General features: G+C 36.8%; 1 protein-coding gene across 6 annotated transcripts in view; it reads right to left on the bottom strand.

Annotated features, from left to right (window-relative positions):
• MON2 (MON2 homolog, regulator of endosome-to-Golgi trafficking) overlaps positions 1–22,722 on the bottom strand; it is a 73,268-nt gene that overhangs the window by 41,896 nt on the left and 8,650 nt on the right. For 5 of the 6 annotated variants that reach the window (XR_005828184.1, XM_040596429.1, XM_040596431.1 and 2 more), the window contains exons 2-11: positions 15,124–15,187; positions 10,807–10,934; positions 9,845–9,976; positions 6,824–6,953; positions 6,178–6,275; positions 5,386–5,511; positions 4,431–4,625; positions 3,563–3,687; positions 3,029–3,168; positions 367–520 (exon numbers count right to left, since the gene is read on the bottom strand). Coding sequence is in view for 5 of the 6 variants with exons in the window: in XM_040596429.1 (XP_040452363.1) it covers positions 367–520; positions 3,029–3,168; positions 3,563–3,687; positions 4,431–4,625; positions 5,386–5,511; positions 6,178–6,275; positions 6,824–6,953; positions 9,845–9,976; positions 10,807–10,934; positions 15,124–15,187 (1,292 nt within the window). In the remaining variant the exon portion in view is untranslated. Of the gene's footprint in view, positions 1–366; positions 521–3,028; positions 3,169–3,562; positions 3,688–4,430; positions 4,626–5,385; positions 5,512–6,177; positions 6,276–6,823; positions 6,954–9,844; positions 9,977–10,806; positions 10,935–14,258; positions 14,276–15,123; positions 15,188–22,722 lie in introns of those variants that run through there. The other variant, XM_040596433.1, reaches the window with a different exon arrangement.

The raw sequence follows: 22,722 nt of genomic DNA, 5'->3' as shown, positions 1-22,722 counted from the left end.
GTCACTCGCACTGATGTCTCATTTGCTTAATGCCCCTATTATCTGCCATTATACAATCCAGCAAAAGATACTGTAAAACAGTTACATACTGTAGAGTAAATACAGCTCAGTATGGCAGAAAAAAAGCCCAACAGATGCTAAAGCCATAGGAGACATCTGGATCAGAATCCAGAGCATTCAAACAAAATAGCAAAAAATCAGAACACCTCATGGCACTGACAAAAATAAAATCCATAATATACCTGAATGCCAGTGAAATGAAGACCTCAATATTCAGTAATAAAAAAATAAATATATCCTTAAACCATCAAGCTGGAAATAACAAATATTTGTTACATACAGTTTCAAAAAGATAGAGGTACTTACTAGGTAGCTTTAGCACTGCCTTGTACTGTTACATTCAGGATGGGTATCCAAGTGCCTCTGTACTCAAAGGCAGGTAATACAGTTGCACCTCCTCCCATTCCAAGCACTCCTGGGTTAGTTTGTGCTGAGCCAGTATTCCCAGATGCATTGCCTCCTGTTGAGAAAAACAAAGTTATAAAATTAACCGTTCTAATTTTAGCGATCAGCAAACATCCTTTTTCTACATTTAATTTTCAAGATGAGATACCAGGATTAATCTGAGACATGCTGCTCGCTAATAAAAGCCACCACCAACACAAAAAACCTATTTTTGAGCTCCCTCTGCTGTCTAAAACACGATGTGTAAAGTAATTATTTTGAAAGGCACAGTTGGTAGATGCCTACTGCTGTATTTTCAGTCAGAATGAAATGGTTTTGTGAAAAGTATAGTAGCTTTCATAACATTCTGTGGACGAACTAAACTCCAATGGTCTCAATAAAACAATACATATATTAGTGAAGAACCAGACAGATATTTCAAAGTTAATTTGAATATTTGCATCTAGAACTCAGTAGTAGGTAAAAGAGGTCAGTCAACACAATCCCAAGCACAAATACAGGCTGAGTGGAGAATGGATTGAAAGCAGCCCTGAGGAGGTGGTCTTGGAAGTGTTGGTAGACAAGAAGCTCAACATGGCCCGGCAGTATACATTTTCAGCCCAGAAAATCAACCATATCCTGGACTGCATCAAAAAAAACTTGATCAGCAGGTCAAGGGAGGTGATTCTCCCTCTGTACTCCACTCTCATGAGACCCCACCTGCAGTGCTGCATTCAGCTCTGGAGCCCCCAGGAAGGACATGGACCTGTTGAAGGGAGTCCAGAGGAGAGCCACAAGGATGATCAGAGGGCTGGAGCACCTCTCCTCTGAAGACAGGCTGAGAGAGTTGGGGTTGTTCAGCCTGCAGAACAGAGGGCTCCTGGGAGACCTTACAGCAGCTTTGAGGTACCTAAAGGGGGCCTACAGGAGAGCTCGAGAGGGACATTTTACAAGGGCATGTTGTGGTGGGACAAGGGGCAATGGCTTTAAACTAAAAGAGGGAAGATTTAGGTTAGATATTAGGAAGAAATTCTGTACTGCGAGGGTGGTGAGGCACTGGAACAGGTTGCCCAGAGAAGCTGTGGATGCCCCATCCCTGGAAGTGTTCAAGGCCAGGCTGGATGGGGCTGTGAGCAACCTGGTCTAGTGGAAGGTGTCCCTGCCCATGGCAGGGGGGTTGGAACTAGATATTTTTTAAGGTCCCTTCCAACCCAACGTGTTCTATGATAAGACAGCCTGCTACAACACGAATTTCATTATAATCAGAAGACTATATTAGAAAAGTAGGTTGCATTGAGCTGCTCTTTGCATGTTAGACATGGCCACAAGAAGAAAAAGAGGCAAACAGAGACATGCATGAGAGACATCAGAAACACTTGGGTGGAAAGAGTAAGTGAAAAGCTAAAGAAGAAAACAGACTGGAACAATAAGCCAGAGAAACAGTAACAGCACTAAGGGTATGACCCTACTGTGCTGCTGTTTCATGAAGGCAAAATTTTTCAGGAGAATATTTTAGAATAGCTTCTCATATGTGCGTGTTACATGATGAAATGTGCTTTTCTGATTTACCCTTAACTGGATTAAACTAATCCAGAAATAATATTAATAAACATGTTCTATCAGCTTCTGTACAGACAGCTATTAAACAATAGCCATTGACACAAATTTCTTCACGTTACCAATGCTAACACCAACTTGGAATGCAGACTTCATGAGTGAACCCTGGAAGGTGTGAGTTTAAAACCAGACTTTTTAATGTTTATTAATTTAATAGTAGATATGATAGATAATTATACTTTGATTATCGGTTTATTATCTCTTAAGAAGGCATGTCAAAAGACATCCTTAGAAATTATTTTTACATTGTTGCTGAGGCATCTGTATCTAGAACCACAGGGAGAAACAGACTCTTAACTTGGATGTAAACACTTGCAAAGTTATTGACAAGAGGACAATTTCTTCTTATAAAAATAAAAATACACCGAGTAAAACACCAAACCCTGGCTGCAAGAAAAGACAATCAAGTTTAGTTTCAGTAAGTGACTGTTTTCAGCTTACAGAAAAAGGAAAGATCATCTGAAAAACACAGATCTATCTTTCTACCTCTTGGCTTCCTCAGTCCCATTTTGTCCCTGGACATCCAGAAGAATTAGCGACTGCCTCCCAGGAGGAAGCAAACACACCCTGTCTTAGTACTTAAATTGCACACTGCCAAAAATGACATCCCCACACAAGGAGACAGAAAGCAGACAAACGTGTTACAGTCAGAAATTAGAAAAAATTCCCTCAGAATTTCTCTCAGAAAAGTTGTGAGCCAAGAAGCTTGGTTGCTCTTGAAGCAGATACTAATGCAGGAGCACTGCTCTGCTGACTGGGGGCTACATCTTCCCTGCAATACCAGTAGATAAAATCACCTGGTGTACCAGACCTGAAAACACCAGTTTGTCTCAAACTAGCTTTTCACTTCAGTGAACACAAAAGTAAAGAACCGTCACAATCCAAATGTATATACTGAATCAAATCAGAATTTATTATTACAAGAAAATGCTGAGTAACTAAAATCATAGTATGGACAAGGTTTTACCAGTTTGGTTTGGTGTCATTGATGTGTTCCCTGTGCTTGGTACAAGAAATAATGACTGGATGAAGGATCCCAGTGCATTCACAATATCACGGAAAACTTTAGTGGAATGTTGCTTCATATCATACGATTGACAAAAGGACCTGGAAAGTATTTTATAAAATATAATAAATATTTGACAAATAAGGGACTAAAAGGTTATTTTAACAGCAACTCCCCTGCCCCCCCCCTCCAAACTGCAGACTAAAAACACACTTCAACTGCAAATATTTACATAAATAATAATATTTAGTTTTAGGTAAATTTTCCTTTGACACTGGTAAAGAGAGGGTTTGGAATACTCAAATAACTATAATTCATCCCCTCTAGGATAATAATCATTGCCTAATGCTTTATAAAAAATTATCTTGAACAGTTTACTACATTTAAGTTTCTACATATTTACAATGTTTAGGAAGCATATTTTTCACCAGAGAAAAAAAAAAAAAAAAGATTTTTTAAATTTTACGTAAAAGTGAAACACAATATATTTAATACCTTAATAGCTGAGGCTGCACACAAAGCCTATGAATAGATTCTACTGCAACAGCTCTTAGCCACTGTGGTTTGTCTGCATCCAGAAACTTAACCAGCAACGACAGGAAGATTTCACATTCTGTTACCTGAAAGAGACAGTTCATAGCCATTCATTTAAAAGAAGGCAGCTCCTACAAAACACTTTTTCCAAAAACCTTCTGTTTCATCTTAGGAGTCCTATCCCAGGAAGTTTTGTACAGGATCTAGAAAACCCCTTCAAGAAGCATTTACTCAAAACCACATAAAAAGCATACCTAATAATCATAATATTTTTGCCAAGCTAACATCATATATGCAATTGTATTGAAGGAGTTAAATTCCTCAAAGACATTGCATTAAAGTTCTTACATGTGCTACAGTAAACAAATGAAACAGAAAAATATCTTCTTTAGCAAGTATGTAAAATTTGAGAGGCAAGAACAGCTGAACATGGGGGGGGCGATTATGCACATTCTGTCAACAGCTTTAGCAACACAAGTCAAAAGTCTCTTAGCAAGTATTAACAAGGCATAGCAATTAACGTTAAAGCCAGGGAAACAACCTAAGAAGTTCAGAAGGTCCCCAAAACCTTAACTGAAAGGCAGTTAGATACAGAAAGGACAACAGCTAATTTACTCTGACAATTTATAAAAGCCCATATTTAATAAAATTATACATGTAGAATACACATAAACACAAACACATTTAAGAGGAAAAGAATATTTAGACTTTTCTTCCCTCAATATATGTCAACAGTTCCCAAGAACTAATTAATATTGTTACTGACCACAGTACTGGCATATACATAGAAAAACACAATTACATAAAGAAAATTTGAACATATTCTTACCAGCAAACTGTAAAACTGCTTAATTAAAACAGAAACAACCCTCAGCAAACGCATACAGATGGGGAAGTATGGTTTTTCCACTGGTGCTGGGGAAGATGATGTGCTCGAACCTTGCCTGAATTTGATATTTGGGGAGAAGAGCTTTATAACAAGTGGGCATACCCTTTCTTTAAGAAGAAAACTGAATTCCTGATGCTGAAAAAGAACACAGAACAAATTATAAGCAGATATTCTTTAATTGCTACCATTAACTCTCATTATACATCTTATTTACGTTTACTGTTATGATCAAGCATTCTCAAGTCATATAAATCTTGGTATAAATTAGATGCTCAGGAAATTAAAAGGAAGAACAGCCAACATCATTGCAAAGCTACCAAAAAGCATGATGAAATGACATGGTTGGGTTCATACCATACACTCCTCTTCTTGTACTTTGCAAATTGAAATAGGCTACTAATACATCATTTATTGTATGTTAAACTTTCTAATTTAGCTGCTGTCTGCTAAAATGTGTTACTGTATGATCATGGTGCATTTATATGCAGTAGATGCACACAATTCATAGTCATGATTCTTGCTACTTTGCAAGGGGGGCAAGGTTGTTTTCACAGAAGTAGCAATGCCACAAACTAAGTTACAGAGCTGTCATACATCATGGAAGATAAGAAAATGCACCTTTGCAGGAGATATAAACGGCAAAACAAAAAGTGAAACAGGAGTACAACTTGCTCTACAAAGTGCACAAACACATGCAAATAAAATGTATGGGAATCAAAAAATGTGGACAAAAAGTACACAGTACTTCTCTATTATAAAAACACAACATGTAAAATCTACAAGTCCTTTTCAAAAAAGTAATTCCTCTTTAATTTAGCATGAGTACTAATGCAGTGTAAATTTTACTATCTACGTGAACAAAAGTCTTCCTGTTTTCCTTGCAAGAACTACTCACTTGTAAAAAGACTTGCGGAAAGTCATTGAGGACTGACTCAAGAAGTTCAAGGCCAAATGTCCGGGTCATTTCTGTCATACCCACAAGCCAGTAGGGAGCATCAGCATTAACTAACTGACAAAGATCCTTAAAGAGAAATACAATAACATTTATACTCTCTGCATTCCTATACCAGCATAAGTTTTCTGAGCCTACAACAAAATCTACACACACACACCCCGTTGCAATGAGTAATTTTCCAATTTCAATGTAAGGTTTCCTAAAATAAATTATTAGGCAAAAAACTTTTAAATAGAAATTTTAAACTTTGCTGGTATCCTTGTAGCAGTTGTGTTCATTCCTGTTCTTCCTGTTCTCACTGTTCTCAAAAATATCTCAAGACCAATCTGCTAAAATCAAGAAAATTTTTATTGGTGATGACTACAACTACTACTTTTTATTATACACTCAACTTCAATATACAATACCAAGCACAAGAAGCAAGACTGAACTATAGTAGCAGTATTTGGCTCACGAAAAAAAATATCTTTAATTTAATGCAGACAAGCATGCCTAGTTATTATTTCAGATTTATAGTAAAACACTCTCCTAGGCCACTTTGTCTTCATTTTCCAGCCATTCCCTGGGATACAGGATATCACTGCCAATTACAATAAATGCACATAAGAAAGCCTAAGGCTCTGGTTAAGGGCCTTGTCAATAATACTGAGAGAAAATTTTTGAAATTTCTGACAGAGATGTAGAAGCACCCAGTCATAACTGGAAACGTATAAATACATGCTCCCCAACTACCTGAAAAAGCATATATGCATCCTTAGCACATGGCTTCAGTGTACTGACAGATCTTCTGTTACTATTTCCTTGAACTGCAACTGGCTGGTCAATAGTATCTGTGTAAAAATAAAAACCAGTTTTGTGAACAAAGAAACTGTTGAAAATCAAGTACTCATTAAGCGTTCTTACAAAAAGATTCTAGGAGAACACAAAGGTAATTCTTCTGCAACTTATCATGTTGGCAGAAATACACATTAGATTGAATACCAAAGATCATCAATACCAAGCACCTCTTTCCAATGAATGTTCTCTTCAAAACTACTACTGCCACATATTTCACATTCAGTAACCTAAGTTACTTTCACCTTAAATGACACCCTCACCTCAAATTCCTTCACAATACTAACCTGAAAACCAGCTCTCATAGCTTGAAAAAAAATTAGCTTTTATATATTGCTGTACTGACTTGGACTGACACAATGGCTAAGGATTTTGTTTCCTTTGAATACAAGTAAAAATGTAAAAAGACAGTAAAAATTTGAAATATCTGTGATTTTTTAAAATAACATTTATAGACTTTTTAATACTTCTTTATCTGAAAAAATGTCTCATGTGTGTCTAAAAAAAAGTTAATGCAAGCAAGCAGAGTAAAAAGCATGCCCACCTTTGTATCGTGCATCTTCAGCAACCACTCTCTCAAATACAACAGTGACTACCTGCCGCACTGTAGCTGCCGCAGTGTTATTTGTGATATTATCTTTTGTGAAGTGCAATCGAAAACAAAGTACAATTGCCTGAAAGGAGAAGACAAAAAAGAAAATACATCACCTTACAATAATATATTTTCAACTTTCAAGCTCAAGACAGCTAATTGAGGAAAGGTTTCCAATCCGGATTGTCATGTTAAATTTGAAGAACCAGAAAAAGTTTTACGGATTACCCTTGTCAAAAACCTCTTTAGTAATCCTCCCCAAAGGTAATCTAGAAGCGGTGTTAACTGAAGACATTATGATGTGGCAATAAAACTACAATCATACAGAGAATACACAGTAATCTACCATGTAAAACAATTTGTATCAATATTAATGTCAAAAGGCCACTAGAATTACATGGTTAATCACAGAACAGTCAGTCAACGCCAAAGCTAAAATGCCATTCCTCTCCTACATTAGATCACAATACCTTCACAACCATGTTGACTCAACTGCTATTATTTCTCTATAAGATGTGTATTTTAATGTGACATTGTGTTGGCAGTGACTTAATAGTGTTTCCCATTGGATTCCATACTACCTCTAACACATGGTTTAATACTTAATTTTATAATGAATTTTGAAAATTAACATATATATGTGTAGTGAAACCTGTATTTCTTGTTCTTCTGTCCTCATTATGTGTCCTTGCACTTGCATCAACCTCAACCACACCCAGCCATAGCACTATATGCTCTAAGCCATACAAGACTCAGAATTTTCTTTTGCTTGTTTTTCTTGTAAATGATTTGTGGACCCCACTCAGACGGTATCTCTGTGTTAGTTTGAAATTTTACAACTCAGTCATATACCTATGGACTTTCAGAAGATACTGCAAGATTCTCTAGGTTGATCTAAAAGCAGTGCCTGTATTAAGGGGCTTTTCAAGATGGTTTACCGGTAATTTTCTTAATTCAAATCAGTCGAGCTGAAGCATACATGCAATATATTTCTGGCTCAAACTGATTTTCTCTAAGAATTTTTCAGCATGGAAAAAACTCCAACTTTCAGATATTTTTCGGGGGTGGGTGGAGGGGTGGGTGGGGTGGTGGTGGTGGGTGGTGGTGGTGGTGGTGGTGGTGGAACCTTGGTGGGATAAAATGAAACCATTGCATCATTTCACCCATGCCAAGTAATGCTTATATTTGGTTAACTGAAAAACTCTAGTAATGTCAGGCTTTGAACAACACAAAGAAATTTTACATCCATGCTCTGTCAGGAGTGTTTTTCCCTTAGCCCTGTCAGAGCCTGCCAAAATTTGACTATACATTTCTAAATGTACTAGATTTTAATGTGCACTGAGAAAATTGTTAGAAGTACAGCAATTAGATTCTCCAGTGATTGTATTATGTGAGCATGCTTCTGGATGAGGACACAAGGTAAGAGAAAGCCATGCTGGGAAAGACCTTCCCTATTTGACACTGCTGTGCTCACATGTTCTTGTGGTTGGTGTCCAAAAGGAGAATGGTTCTAGACATTAGAGAGATGAACAGATCAAGGATGTTGAAAAAAGTCTTTGGAAGACACACACAAAAAAAGTAAGTGAAGTAGGATGTAGATACCATGAACCTAAGAATAAGGAGGTTAAGTGAGACAGGATATACAGAGGAAGGGAAAGAAGAATTAATGAGGGAAGCGATGAGAAGCAGATAAATGATACATGGAAGGGAAAGGTAATGTGGACTTAAAAAGCAATTGTCTTCTTCTAGAGCCTAGATTCAAACTTGATAAAATGACAACACTGCAGGTTGTTAAAGAACATCTGCTACTCAGCCAATGACTGCCAACCCCACTTTCTAAAGTATTTCCATTTTCTTAAAAAATTATGCTTCTGCCCAAGAACATAGAACATGATCTGGGACAAAAGAAACAAGATAGTGCTGGAGTCTTTTAAAATAATTTGAATACTTAAGTAAATAAAACCTACACCTACTGACAAACCATTCAATCCTTAGCAAGTTTTTATTCTACCATTTATAGGTTTTATTTTCCATTACCTTCCTGCCATCAGCAGACCTTTGTAACTTAGCTTTGATTTCCCTCCCTTAGTTAAATAGATTAATAATGAATTTAACATCCACAAATTTAACCAGCTAAGAAGTTATTTCATTAAAAATGAAGCAAAGACAAACGGAAAACCTTCCACCAGAAAAGAATGCCTTCAAAAAGAGTCTTCAATTCTATTCCCTCTTCCTCTCTTACAATAAAAAAAAAAAAGGGTGCTTTGATATTAAACCAATACACTGAAGGCAGAGCATAACAGAGACAGCAAATTAGAGTGATTTATTTAAAAACAGAAAATCTTTCTTAAAGAGGAAAAAATTATAAAATGTAATCTAGAAGAGGAACTGAAACAGAACTTCACAATTCACAGATGGATAAACAATGTTGCTCCTTCAAAAAGAAATATCTTGCAATGTAAGATTAAAATGGATCAGAAACCTTATTTTTTTCTAGTTGAAACATAATATCCAAAATGGTACATGTTTAAATTATGTAATGAAGTTACTTCAGTTCTGACTGAAAGAGCAATATGTCTGGACGGCTTGCTGAAGAGATTTAAGGCAGGGTGGCAGGCAGCTTCTCCTAATATTTGCTTTATTAGTGAGAGCTTACACTGTACTTTGTGCTCTGATTTCAGTTCAAAAATATATATATGACAAATTTAGCATATAAACCAGATAGGCATTAGCCCAGTGCTTTTATTTAAAGTTCCCATTAAGTCAGTATTACTGTGGAGGAACTAAAAAACAGATTGAATAGGAAGCTAAAAGAAATTGTTTTCAGTCTAGATAGAGAGACAATAGACATACAATGGAATCAAGAAAGCCCTCATCTCTTCCATTATTTCCAAATGCTTCGTGCATAAAATTTCTCCCTGTTTTTCCTCTTGGATATTTTAAGTACTATAGCTGGTGCTAACAAATTCTTACCTTGGACAGTGCTTCATCATGCACAACTGTATTGGTTGTTAAAAGCACAAGAACTGTCTGGAGCAATTTAAGTTCTTCAAGGCTATTTTCCATCAGTTGCCAAAGCATATTAATAATGTTTCCTGCTGCAGCCTACAAAGAAATATTTTTTTGCCAATAATTAAGTCATTTACATACTGGTATATCATGTGCACACACATAAGAACAGCACTGTCACAAATGAGTATCATAACTGAATTTGCCTGTTTGTCTATACCATAGGATTACACTGAGAACATAAAGCCAACACAAGTTTCCCAAAATATTTTTAAAGAATTGACAGCAGAAATCTCTTAATGCGTAGTCCAAATTAAAGTGCATACTTAATTTTCTACTTAGAAATATAGAAAGACAGTAAAAAGACAGTTTATCCTCAAAATTCATTCATATCAGAGAACAGCGTAATTTTACATTATGCAAGCACAACTGAAGGTATATTTTGATAGTATTATTTTCACCAGCTTCTTAACACACTATATATGCAGTACTGTAATATATCATAACATATACAGATGCAGGAAATGTGCATCCATTTTATCTTATTTTTAAAAGTAAAGTGGAACAAAACCATAATGCATGTTATCACGTAGAGTAAATTTTGTGGGTGCGACTTTAAGAATTTTATTTATCTACAACCATTACATGTTCTCTTCCTGCAGTGTAAGAACACAAACTAAATGAGGTGGTTTGAACTTTCATGGATTTCCTTCTAAAAGTTACTATTGGCGTTGGTTTTTTTTTTAATTGTCAAGAAGGTTTCCTTTTCACTTACAATTCTTTAAAGACAGATATGAGTAAAATACTTTACAGACTACGTTCATTATAATATAAACAGCCTCCTAAAAAAAAGCATTCACCTTCGATTTCGGGCCTGTATTTCCCATACTGAAATATTTATGTATTTATATAAAGATTGATCTTACCTCTGAAACAACTTCATGGGACATGAGCCTCTGTATGGCTGCTAGACACAGCTGAGTGATCTTTGGTTCCTTTGTTCCACAGCCCATTAGAAAAGGCTGAACTACCTCTGAGCTGTTCTCTTTCAGTGCTTTCAAAAAGAGATATGGAAGCAGTCAATGTTTAATACCTTGAAGAATACAATGTAAAATTTGTTAATCATACTTATCAAGAAAAAGCAATCTCTGCTCTTGGAAGTTTGGGATTTACCCTTGCTCCACCGGGAAAAGCCAAGTGAAGACAGACACTGGGCTGCCACAGCTCGCTTACACAGTTACTCTGGCTGAGGCACAAATCCCAAGCACCTTCTCACACTCAAGTGACTTTCTCTTTCCAAATCCAAAATATAGAGTCCATGTGGTTAGTAGGAAGCTGTAAGGTTCTACCACCCTAAGCCTCATCTGGCCTTGCAGCGTCAGGCTGGCAGCCTGCTCCTTCTGCTCTGCTTCACCTCAGCACCAAATTCAAAAGCAACACCAAGTATGGCACAGAGACATATACCAAAACAGGCAGCATGAAGGGGAATAGGAAAATGCCACCAACAAAACAGGAGGAGAAAGAGACTGCACTGTTTGTATCCTGGGTACATACACCTGGCTGTGAATTCTTCAACCAGTGTTTTAGCAAGAAAGGGCAGCTTCTTCAGATGAAGCTTTGAGCTTTGTCAGGAGAAAGCAAGTTTCATGAACTTCCCCCTGGCCCAGGAAAAAAGCTTCACAATGATACAACATTCCACACTGACATTTTTTAAAGTTTTTCCCCCATAAAAGTAACACTAAACATCTGAGATAAACTCCCTAAAATTAAAAAAGAAAATATTTCTGAAAGACGAAAGGAAAGCATGACTCCGATCAATTAGTGCTTTTCTATTTGCGGGTGTGGTCGTCAATTCATGCAAACTTTTGATTTTAGCTGCTCAGCACCATTTCAGATACTGAAAATTTCCTCACAGTTGAAAGTTCAATGTGTATTCTTACACTGAATATCATACACTGTGTTTTAGTCTATGTGTAATAAGAGAAATCTATTCATGCAAAAGTTTCACACACATTTTTAATCACAAATCTTACCACAAACAAACAAAAAATATGTTCTCACATAAAAATGCAAACATGATCCGCTTTATTTTTTTTTATTGAACAGTTTGGCTCACAAGAGGATTTATTAAGTATCACTACAACTAATTTGGAAAAAAAAAGAAACATCAAGGTAAAAGCTACAAATATGTATTTTAGTGATATTTTTCAACTGAAGCACTAACATGAATAACAAGTTAATTATAGATGCCAAATTTCTATAAGGTAATAGCTCTTACAGGGTGATATTAACACATACGCAGTCCACAGTTTTGTCAAGTCTCTTCAGAGCCAGTACAGGCTCTGTGTCCTGTTGCAGAGGCTGACCTTGCACCAAATGCCTAACCAAAACCAATTAAAATGTCAGCATAAATGTGAATGAATACACTGCTTGTTTAACAGGGTTTTTTTACTACCAAGCAAATAAACCTGCTTTTAAAATATACAGTAAATATCATATCCACTGATACCGTTCTCTTATGAAACACTTCATAATTTTCAAATCAAACCCAAAACATTGGCTACTGATTAAGACATGTAATTTAGGCATCTAATTGTCAGTGTCTACATGAGCTAGGTGTCTAAGCTGCCCTAATAGTCTATGAACACCTACAACACACGGCCAGTAGAGGCTAGAGAGCTCATTTTAACATGGGCACAAAAGCTTCTTCACGCATATAAATTTGTGGATTGCCATTAAACTCTAACCATTGAGCAGAAAGAAGAAAGCAAAATTTTTAAAAAGATAACACAAGCATTTATACTTAATGTCAGATTAATGATAAAGTTCTGAATGGCAAAAATGGCATGAGAGTTAATAAATAACAAGACAAAGACAAATTTAAACCTCTTACTGTATTTTTCCTATAAACTATTAAAAACAATAATCATGCAACAGGATCTATGCAAGGATTTTACTTTATGAAGCTGAAAAATTAGTGTTTCATAGATCTGGTTTGGTAGTTATTTTATTAGCTCCAGTCTTAAAATACACAAAAATTTTCTCATATCCAGGTCTGCTTCCATTTTGCTATGAAAACTATGTGAGAATATATTGAAAAAGAAATATATCATAATGAACCACATCAGAAAAGAAGTTTTGATAAAATAAAACTTACTCCTTCATTCCATTAGCAAGATTATAATTCTAATTTTTTAAAAGAACTTCTAAAAAAAATATTTATGAATTGCACATTTCAGAGCCATGTGAGAGTAATTTCTTGCATTTATCTCCTATAATATAAAGCACAAGCTGAGTTCTCTTTTGGAATTACTCAAATTCTCATAAATAAACTACAAAGCACATACAGACTTCCAAGAATGAAGACTCTGAAACTGCTCAACTTTTCAAAGAGAAAGAAAGAAGTTAGATCAATGACATCAGAGTTCTGGCAAGTTAAACACATCTCACCAGACTATTAATAAAGATTTATAAGATTTTAAGATTGCATCTATTTTCTTAAAAATAATAATCCTACACAATGTAATGCTTCAAGAAAGCATCAGGTCAGCTTATTCAAAACAATCCAATACAGTTGTTCTCATCTAATCTCGTGAAATGACAGTTTACATCAAAATATAAAGAAAAACCATATCCTGAACTAAATATTTAAATTACTAGAATGTCTAGTAGATATTCCTAAATCATCTAGCAGTTAAAAAGTATCTACTTCACTAGATTTCACAATTATGGTAGCCTTTGGCAGCTTTATTATTGCTATACATACTACCTTCTCCTCCAAAAATTTTAAATAACAGAGATCTTGACATTAGCTTATCTACAAGATTAGGTTACAATTGATATCTCAAAAAATAGAAGAATCCATAAATAATTTGGGCTGTTTAATGGCATTATGTTTAAACTGTGGAATGTTAGGATAATGTGCAAGCAAAGTATATGTTCCCCTCTGTTCTGCAGTTTCTTACTGCGAAAAAAATTATTATCCTATTAGCAAAGATTAACTAATTAAAATAACTTTTACGATCTGCTGGTTTTCCAAACCTTGTATCAACAAATCTGCACAGTTTTTTTGACGAATTAAATACTAACTACAATCTAGTTTAAACCTTCCAAAGGAAAAGTACTTAGAAAATTTGACCAACTGCCAGAAAGTGTTCCCTCAAAACGATACAGACTGCCTATCCAGGCCCAAAATCAATGATCTTTCACATTTCTTTGAGATGAAGATGAAAAACCGATTTTGCAGGATTACAAACTAACTTTCTAAAATATAAAAGTTCTTTACACAGTAACATGCCAAAGAATGTTGACAGCTTCCCAAATGTCTAACTACAGACTTCTCTTGTTCATTTGTGTATTTTCATATAGCTGACATTACCTGGCATAGTTTTCCCACTTATGTCAGCATTCATGACAGCAGTAAAAACAAAGAAAATAAACAAATAAAAAAAGAGGCATTAAAGTGAAATATTGAGGGGTGGGACTGCTACTTCAAATAATTCTAGAAAGGGCCTCCTTACTGATATCTGGTTTACATACCTCAAAACAAGAAATAGTTTTAATCTGTTTCATTTGGACTTTTCAAATAATTTAGCATTTTAAGAATTTTGACTACAGCCGGCACATTCAAATCTGGCCGAAGGCTTTAGTAGCAATTGGCAAGAAGCCATCAATTTACATGATATTTAATAAAGCTGAAGAAAGTCAGAGACATTGTTTTAAGCACGTACAAAGGTGCAACTCACAAGATATCTCCTGTCCCTAGAGGCAATGGTACATCTTAAATTGAATGACCTTCTCTCAGAGTAAGATGGAATTTTGCCTGCCAGGTACAAATCTCCAAAGACTAGACCCTCACACTAAACACACAGAGGAGGATCATACTGCAGAACTCCACACAGAGCACTCAGTGACAACTGTGGTGAACGTTGACAGTGAATAAAACATAGATAATTTGGAGTCCAAGTATGTCATGCTGTTTTTCTAAGTGGACAATTACTTTTGCAGAGCCACAACTGAAAACGGAGACCTTCCTCAGCAACGGTATAGCCCTAACATAAAACAGAAGCAGTGTTAAAAATTCTCAGGCTACTGGATTTTTTGCTAGGTGCCCAAAAGTAAAGCATCACTGATATAGCACACACTAGAAGACACATAGGATTATTAGACATATCCGAGACGTCTTTTTAACATTTTGATCTGCAACCCTTGTTTATTTTTTGCGTTGCATTGCAAATAATTACCTGCCAAAATATCAGTGTTCCGTGCAGCTATTGTTTTCACTTTTATTATTCCTGATTCAGCAGCCTGGAAGAGAAGAAAATAAGTAGTTCAGATGCTATTTCATACATCAGTATGTGGAAAGAAATAAGAATACTGAAGATAAATAAAAATGCACAGTCTCCGAGCAAAAATGTTTTTATCATGTTTTCAGTAAGCTGAGCTAATGCAGAAGTGAAATCTTTGTAGCTTCTGGAATTCCCACAGAAAGTGGTATATTCTGTGGTTCAGAATTTTTAGAAATCATTATTCTCATTGTATTACTTCCCAGTCCTACGAACACACAGAAAAATCACTAGCAAAACAAAGAACCCTGTTACATACTCTGTAGAATTTCACACTGTGAAACAATTACCGTGATATATCATCTGTCACATTCATCAGGTTGAAATTCCGAAGAAACCAAGAACATCAGTAATTACATCAATGCTTAATACTTAACACTTAAGCAATGAAATCTGGTTAGTAAACTGGATGTGGTACACAACACTTGACTGAATATCATCGTTGTTCTTCCAGCTGGGTAGCAGTATTTTCCATTCAAAAGCTAACACTCACTAACAACAGGTTCCAGAATGAAACCCATTTTCCCATTAATTTTGTCTCCCTTATGCCCTAAACAAATTATCCCAGGTAGTACCATGAAGAAGCCTTCCTAACAATACTCTCTGTTCTTCCTAACATGCCATACAATCCACACGAACAGTTCTTCCCCTTTCCCTGAAAGTACAACCTGACAGACCAACAGCATCCTCCTTCCCATCCTGCACATCTTCAGCAGGACCCAGGGCTGCAGATGTGCAGGTTGGGAAATGCATGTGTGCAGACTGGCTGGGTGACAACCAGGGGCTGCAGAGCTGAGCTGCCCACCAAGGAGATCCCATACTGCCACGAGGGAACAGTAATTCTCTCTTCAATTGTTCACAAACACTTCCCAGCACAGATTACTAGTCATGCTCTCCAATGAAATCAAGCCAAACTGAAAACAACATTAAGGCTCTGCATTTCAAGATTATGATTTCTGACAATTTTTGTGTATAAAACACAAAAATACATTGCAAATGGAACCTTTCTGGTTTGTAATTCCATTAATACCCTATAAACGTCTGGAAACAAAGAAGTCATGTTCAATACACTGTGCACCAAAATAAACGCAGGAGTTTTTTGCAAGCAATAGGACACAAATTCCTGGAAAATATTGTTCTGCTGAATTTGAAAGTACATTTCCCCTTTTATTTCAGCTTTTTATTTCCACACTAAGCATTTCCGTTTTTCCTCTAATACTACTATTTAAAGAAGTGTGCCATCACTGTATAAAACAGATTAGAGAAGCAGACAAGCTGTGGCAGCAAAAATATGAAAGTGACGGTACATGAAGTTCTACTAAGTAGCAATATTTCCCCTCCCTCAAAACACTACTCCAACAAGACGTCACCAAAAGTCAAGATGATGACATAAACTCATAATCAAGTATTTTAATTAGCAGTTGATATACGTATTTCTCAAAATAGCTAAATTAGAAATGCAGAACTGAAATGTTGAACTTTTTGGTTGTTTCCGGTTTGTTTGTTTTTTTTTTTTTTTAATTTCCAAAAATAACATAGAAAGACTAAACACTGCCATAAAATAATTAAAGTGATTGTGAAATTCTGGAGAATTATTTAAGCTTTGTTGAACATAATGTTTCCACTTCAAAAATACAGACAGAATAATATCCACAGTGCCTGAACTAACATATAACGTGCTCAAATGAGTATAAAGCAACATGCAAATATTATCTTTCACATAATTCAAATGAGGGGTGCCAAACAGTTCTCATTTACATGAATTATGTTAACTTAATGTGTTGAAGTGTCTTACATTTTAAGTTAATCCCCATTCTTCTTCAGTTATAAATTGTCAGATAATTAGGGGGGTCTTGTCACAACAAATTGCTCCTATTAATTAATATGAAGGATTTGTCACAGTCCAACTTCAATTATCTTCAAACTAAACCTCATCACATGTACTGTCAATCGTTTTCTTTCTTGCCAGGAGTGACAAACCCACTCTGAATCAAATATTAAGGCTGCCCACATGTGTGACATTGGCAAACACTGTGCACTCTGCATGAAGAAAGAAAAAATTATTTCCAACATAATGTCTCCTAGTTAATTGTTTCTATGCTAGCTTTGTATAAAACAGCATATATTTTTTTAAAACTAAGGTACAGCTATTTGACTTTTTACAACCACTCTGAACACAACAGATAGGTTTTCTCCATGAGATATAGCAAGTTCTATGATTATCTGCATTATACTACAGTTTCTATTTAGAATCCAAATCCAAAATGTTTACAGTTAAAAACTAATTACACTGCATACCTCATACAGGAAAAAAATCCAACACTCCACTATATATGTAAATAATACCACATATTAACATTTACAAAAAAATAACTTCAGCTCATCTCAAATAACCAACAGAAAAAAACAGACTATAAACAGTTATCTGGCTATTCTGTCTACATCAATATAAAAGTGTATTTCAACTTAGCAAATTGAAAGAGATGTCAATAGATTTTAAGTTTACCGATTTACGTCAATTACTACAGCACTTTCAGGACACTGCCCCATTAGAAAAAGAACTTCTAGAAACACTAATCAAGGAGATGGTCAGCATCATACTGTGTATCTGTGGGTACAAATATGATAATTTGCTTTCACACAAATACAAGGCACTATGCTTTTTAAAGCAGTCACCACTTTTTAAAAAGTGGCATTATCGGTTTCCCTTAGCACCACTGTTAATAGTAGTCTCATGAGCAAGTCAGCTATCTCTATAATCTTAAAAATAATCAAATACATGTAGTTCCTCTAACACAACAAACCTCAAGTATACTGGAAACCTTCAGTCAATTAGATTTCCTGTTCTGCTACTTTAACAACTGTGAAATGAACTGAAATAAAATGTCTCAAGCACACGCTTGCCATTATTGAGGTTTGCTTCATGTTTCTGCTGAAGCAACTACAGCAGCCAGTGTGGGGAGGGGAAATGATTGATGAAAAACAGAAACTGACTCTCAGCGATAGCACATATTCAAGTCAATCTCTTCCAACACTTTAATTTGGTTTTAATCAGTCAGTCTCGCAACAAAATTAAATAGGACTCTCCAGGCTCAAGCACTTAACCCATCATCTTTCTGCTTCCTCAGAACTTACCAAGTATTTGCTGATTACATGAAGATCACCCTTCACAGAAGTCAAAGGCAAAGAGGAAATGCATGTACAAAAATATCAAGACACACATTGTGCAGTTCGAAGTAGACTGAAAACAAGCCTGTGCATAGTATCTACCTCCTGGCCTTGAAGTTCCTCTCCCAAGGTACAGTCTGACAACATTCATAGTTCCACAAGAACCTTACCCTGAAGCTACCTTTTAGACAGAGGCTCTCTGCACAAGAGCGACCCAGCTGTGGAAACTCATAGACACTTTCAAACCCACCTTTAAGGGTTTCTCAGATCCAAACCTCTTCTCCTCCTTACAGATTTCTCAGTCCTCCGTTCAAACAGGGAAGGGCTTCAGCCTTCCTGTCACTGGATGCGCTGTGTGCATCTTTCAAATTTTTGTAAATTTTAATGCTTTTGCAGGGCCAAAAGCAACAACAAGGTAACAGAGTTAAGTAATTTCTGCTCAGGCACTCAGCAAGCAAAGACTTAACCCATCCTCAAGCAGAATCAACATTTTCCAACATCCAAGAGCTGAATTTCTCCACATCATAGTTTTGTGTGCACATATTTAAAGATCTATAACTCATAAATAGCATATGGAGGGATTAGGATAACTGGGGTATGCAATTCTACTAGCTGCTGTTCAGGGTGATGTAAAGGCAAGCCACCCATAGCAGCAGCAGAGTGGTAAGCACATCTGAAAGGCACCAGTTTCTCAAACCTGTCTTCCAGGGACACTGTAGAAGCACTCAAACCTAACTGCAGCAGTCTACATTACCAAAAGATACCACTACAGCTAACTGCACTATCGTGGCAGCCCAAGAATGGCCACAAGGAATAATGGCACAGTGTATGCTCAAACATCTAACTATCTAATTACATAGCGGTTTTCTCCTCACAGGCAAAGACATCACGGAACCCCGTTGCAATGCAGATGGATGGGCAAGCTAGGTACCAGAGGGGTCAGCCAGGATGCAATTCAACAGCATGTCAGTTGCTCCACCGTAATCCCTATGGATTTGTCGTTACTCTGGGGTAAACGTCAAAGAGCTACCCTTCTTTCACTGAAAAATAACAGCATAGTTGACAATTTTTCATAAGAGAAAGATGACAAAAAATTCTAATCTTGAATCTCTCCTTCATCAGTGACCCTTTTCAGGAAGTGAAAACACCACCCACCGTCTCTGCTGTTTCAGTATTTATTTTGTTTTTTAAGTTTCAAAAAAGGGTTTTTAAAAAGGTTTTAAAAAGGATCGACTTGCTGATCCTCGAAACTGGTACCTCAGAATTAGGACCAGAAGTAGCACCTTTTTTTTTTTTTAACAAAAATTATATATACACATAAAGATATTTAATGCAACAACCAGGCACGTGCTCATTTCTAGTAAAGATTGATCTAATGTTAAATATTTTGTGTAAACTACTAAAGGTGATAGTACTGTTACCAAAAGTTATTAAAATAGAGAATTTCCACTCCTAGTGCTTTGAATGACCATTTGTGTTTTGACTGTATTTTGAGAACAAATTGCTATCTCCAGATATACCAAAATTGCTGGTAAGGTTTGCAGCTCTTACTACACAAGCTTTTGATTTCTGTCTTCTAAAAAGAAAAGCATTCAGGAATGCTTTCAGGAATGATGGTCTCTGTTGGTATTTACATTACACTGTTTGCTAACCTTTTACCAAGATTAGATGAGAGTAACATTTGTCATCTATGGTCACTTCCATATCTATTACGGGAAACAAAAAGAGCATTTTTTTTTTCTATTCATCATTATCTGTCTTTCCAACTGGAACACTAACCCTATACCCAATAGTTTAGATAAGAGATCCTCCTGTCTAAAAGTACAGTTTCACTTCATTGTTATTCTGGCTTGCTTTGCAAAATCACATTCTCGACCATTACTGTACTGCTAAACTATTATTTGGAAAAGGACATACTCACAAAAAGCTCCACACTAAATCAGCCTCATGAAAGCACCCAAGTATACCACATTTGTGTGAGAAAGCACTGTACTTGCCTTCTGCATTTTTATCTTCCTCCCCAGGAGTACAATCCCTACTCAGCCCCTTCTCTTTTATATATGCTCATTCTACCTGTGATTTAAACTGGTGAAATGCCAGTTCTGTTCTGACAGCACTGTGCACTCTCAGGGATCTATTACATTGAATGATTTAATGTATCTGGATTACAGCTTGCTCACATGCTACTGGCTTGGAGCAAAGCCTACCAGCAGAGTCTCTGGGAATGGACACCATAAAGGCAGATAAAGGCAGGGAGTATGTGAACCAGGTACTTAATGTCAACTGGACACATACAAGCCCACACACCCAAGGGCCAATGCCATTGAAAGGACACCCTCTATCTGGGTCACAGTGACTTGGGAAGGTTATTGATGACTGGGGAGAGGCAAATGCTACACACATCTCCAGGGTGGGCTGAGAAGAGCTTTCAAGACACTACAGGGCAGTCAGTTACACATCACTAATTGGTAAGGTTGCAGAACAAATCCTTCTGGAAACCATTGTCTAGACACATGCAGGACAAGATGATTAGGAATAGCCAACACTAATTTAGCATGAGCCTCACCAACCCAACTGCCTTACTGCCTTCTACAGGGAGATGATGGGCTGTGTGTGGCTAAGGGGAGAGCGCTACCTATTTTATAACCTGACTAGAGCAAATGCCATCTCCAGTTGTATCCTGATAATCAAATTGGTGAGATACGGACAACTGGAGAGTAAAGTGGGTAAAGATTGGCTCAAAGGGTCATTACAAATGGTATGAAGTCCAGCTGGTAACCAGTCACTAGTAGTGCTTCTCAGGGGTGGATACTAGGGCTAATACCATTTAACATCTTTAACGTTATTAGCAGCCTGGATAAAGGCATAGAGTCTGCAGACAATTGTAACATACTTGGGGAGTGCATATTCAGAGGAACCCAGATAGGCTGATTGTTGGAAGAAGGGTTCGCCGGAGTCAAGAAGACACTCAATATGAGTCTTCTCATATCATCTTGCTCAACTTTATTAGTTTCTAACACTACTTAAATAGAACCGATACACATGCATATCCGTAAAGCAGAAACATAATTGGTTAGTAGTCTCTAAGCACGTGTGGTTCTCACACCCCTAATTATCATGACTAAAATAAGCGTTCTATCCATGTAGCTAACTGTGTTGCTGTGCTTCAGCCTTGTAGTTTGTTAGTCCCTATTTTCCCATACCGGTCCCTATCTTTCTTGGCCCTGCACCTGCTTTCCCAGCAGCTGTAGCTTGTTACAGCCACGGCCTGTTGGCACAACATAGTTACTCGGTCTCAGGATTCAAGAATAGCTCAAGGCTACCTTTCTTGTTAACTTCAGCACAGCAACTTCAGTACAATTCTGATTACATTACAATTCTGTTCTAATACCAGGCCTGGATTGTGCAGATCTTCAGAGATTCTAAGGCCATGCTTCTGCAGCCATTCTTCTACAGCTGATAAATGGGCTGGTAGGCACCTCACGGAGTTCAACAAAGGCCAATGCAAAGTCCAGCCCTGTGCACCAGTACAGGCTGGGAGCAGCCAGCAAAGCAGCCTTACAGAAAATGACCCAGGGTCCCGGTGGACAACAAAATGGAACCAAAAGCCAGCAGTGAGCCCTTGTAACAAAGGTGGTCAACTGCATGCTGGGCTGCATTAGCAAGAACACAGGCAGCAGGCTGAGGGAAGGGAGTCCTTCCTGCTCTTTGGCTCTTGTGGGACTGCTGCTGGAGTAAAACGTCTAGTTTTAGCCTCCCCAGCACATGAAAGCCATTGACATGTTGGGGCAAGTCCAGTGGAAGTCTACTAAGACAGTTAGGAGATGGAGAACAACGGATAAGGAGATGCTGTAAGAGCTGCATTTGTTCAGTCTGTAGAAGACAAGACTAAAGGGAAGGCTTGTTAATGTCCACAGTTTCCTAAAGGAAGGCTGTGGTGAAGGTGAAGCAGTTGGCAATCACTCTTCAGATGTGTGCTCCACACTGAATATATGCACAAGTAGAGAAAGAAAGCAGGGAACACTGACAGCAATAATGCTCCTTTCAAATCACTTCATATACTGCAATTCTGCACAAGCTTCTTACTGTGATTTTTCTTTCACAGAATCTTAGTAAACACAGTAAAATAGTACTAATTTTCCTATAAATTAAGAATTGTATTTTGGTAAACCACCTTTCACTATCACAAAACCCTCAATACAAAACCAGCTACAGTTTTCCAATTTTTTTACATTTGGAATATGTGATTTACGTGAACTGTTGAATAGCCTGATTAACTTTTTTTTTCTTTTTAAATAAATAAATTAATATATTTGCTGGTTTTCTTTG

Source organism: Falco naumanni, chromosome 5 (genome assembly GCF_017639655.2).
Source record: "Falco naumanni isolate bFalNau1 chromosome 5, bFalNau1.pat, whole genome shotgun sequence".
Classification (NCBI taxonomy): Eukaryota; Metazoa; Chordata; class Aves; order Falconiformes; family Falconidae; genus Falco; species Falco naumanni.
This window is presented reverse-complemented; position numbering and strand designations above follow the sequence as displayed.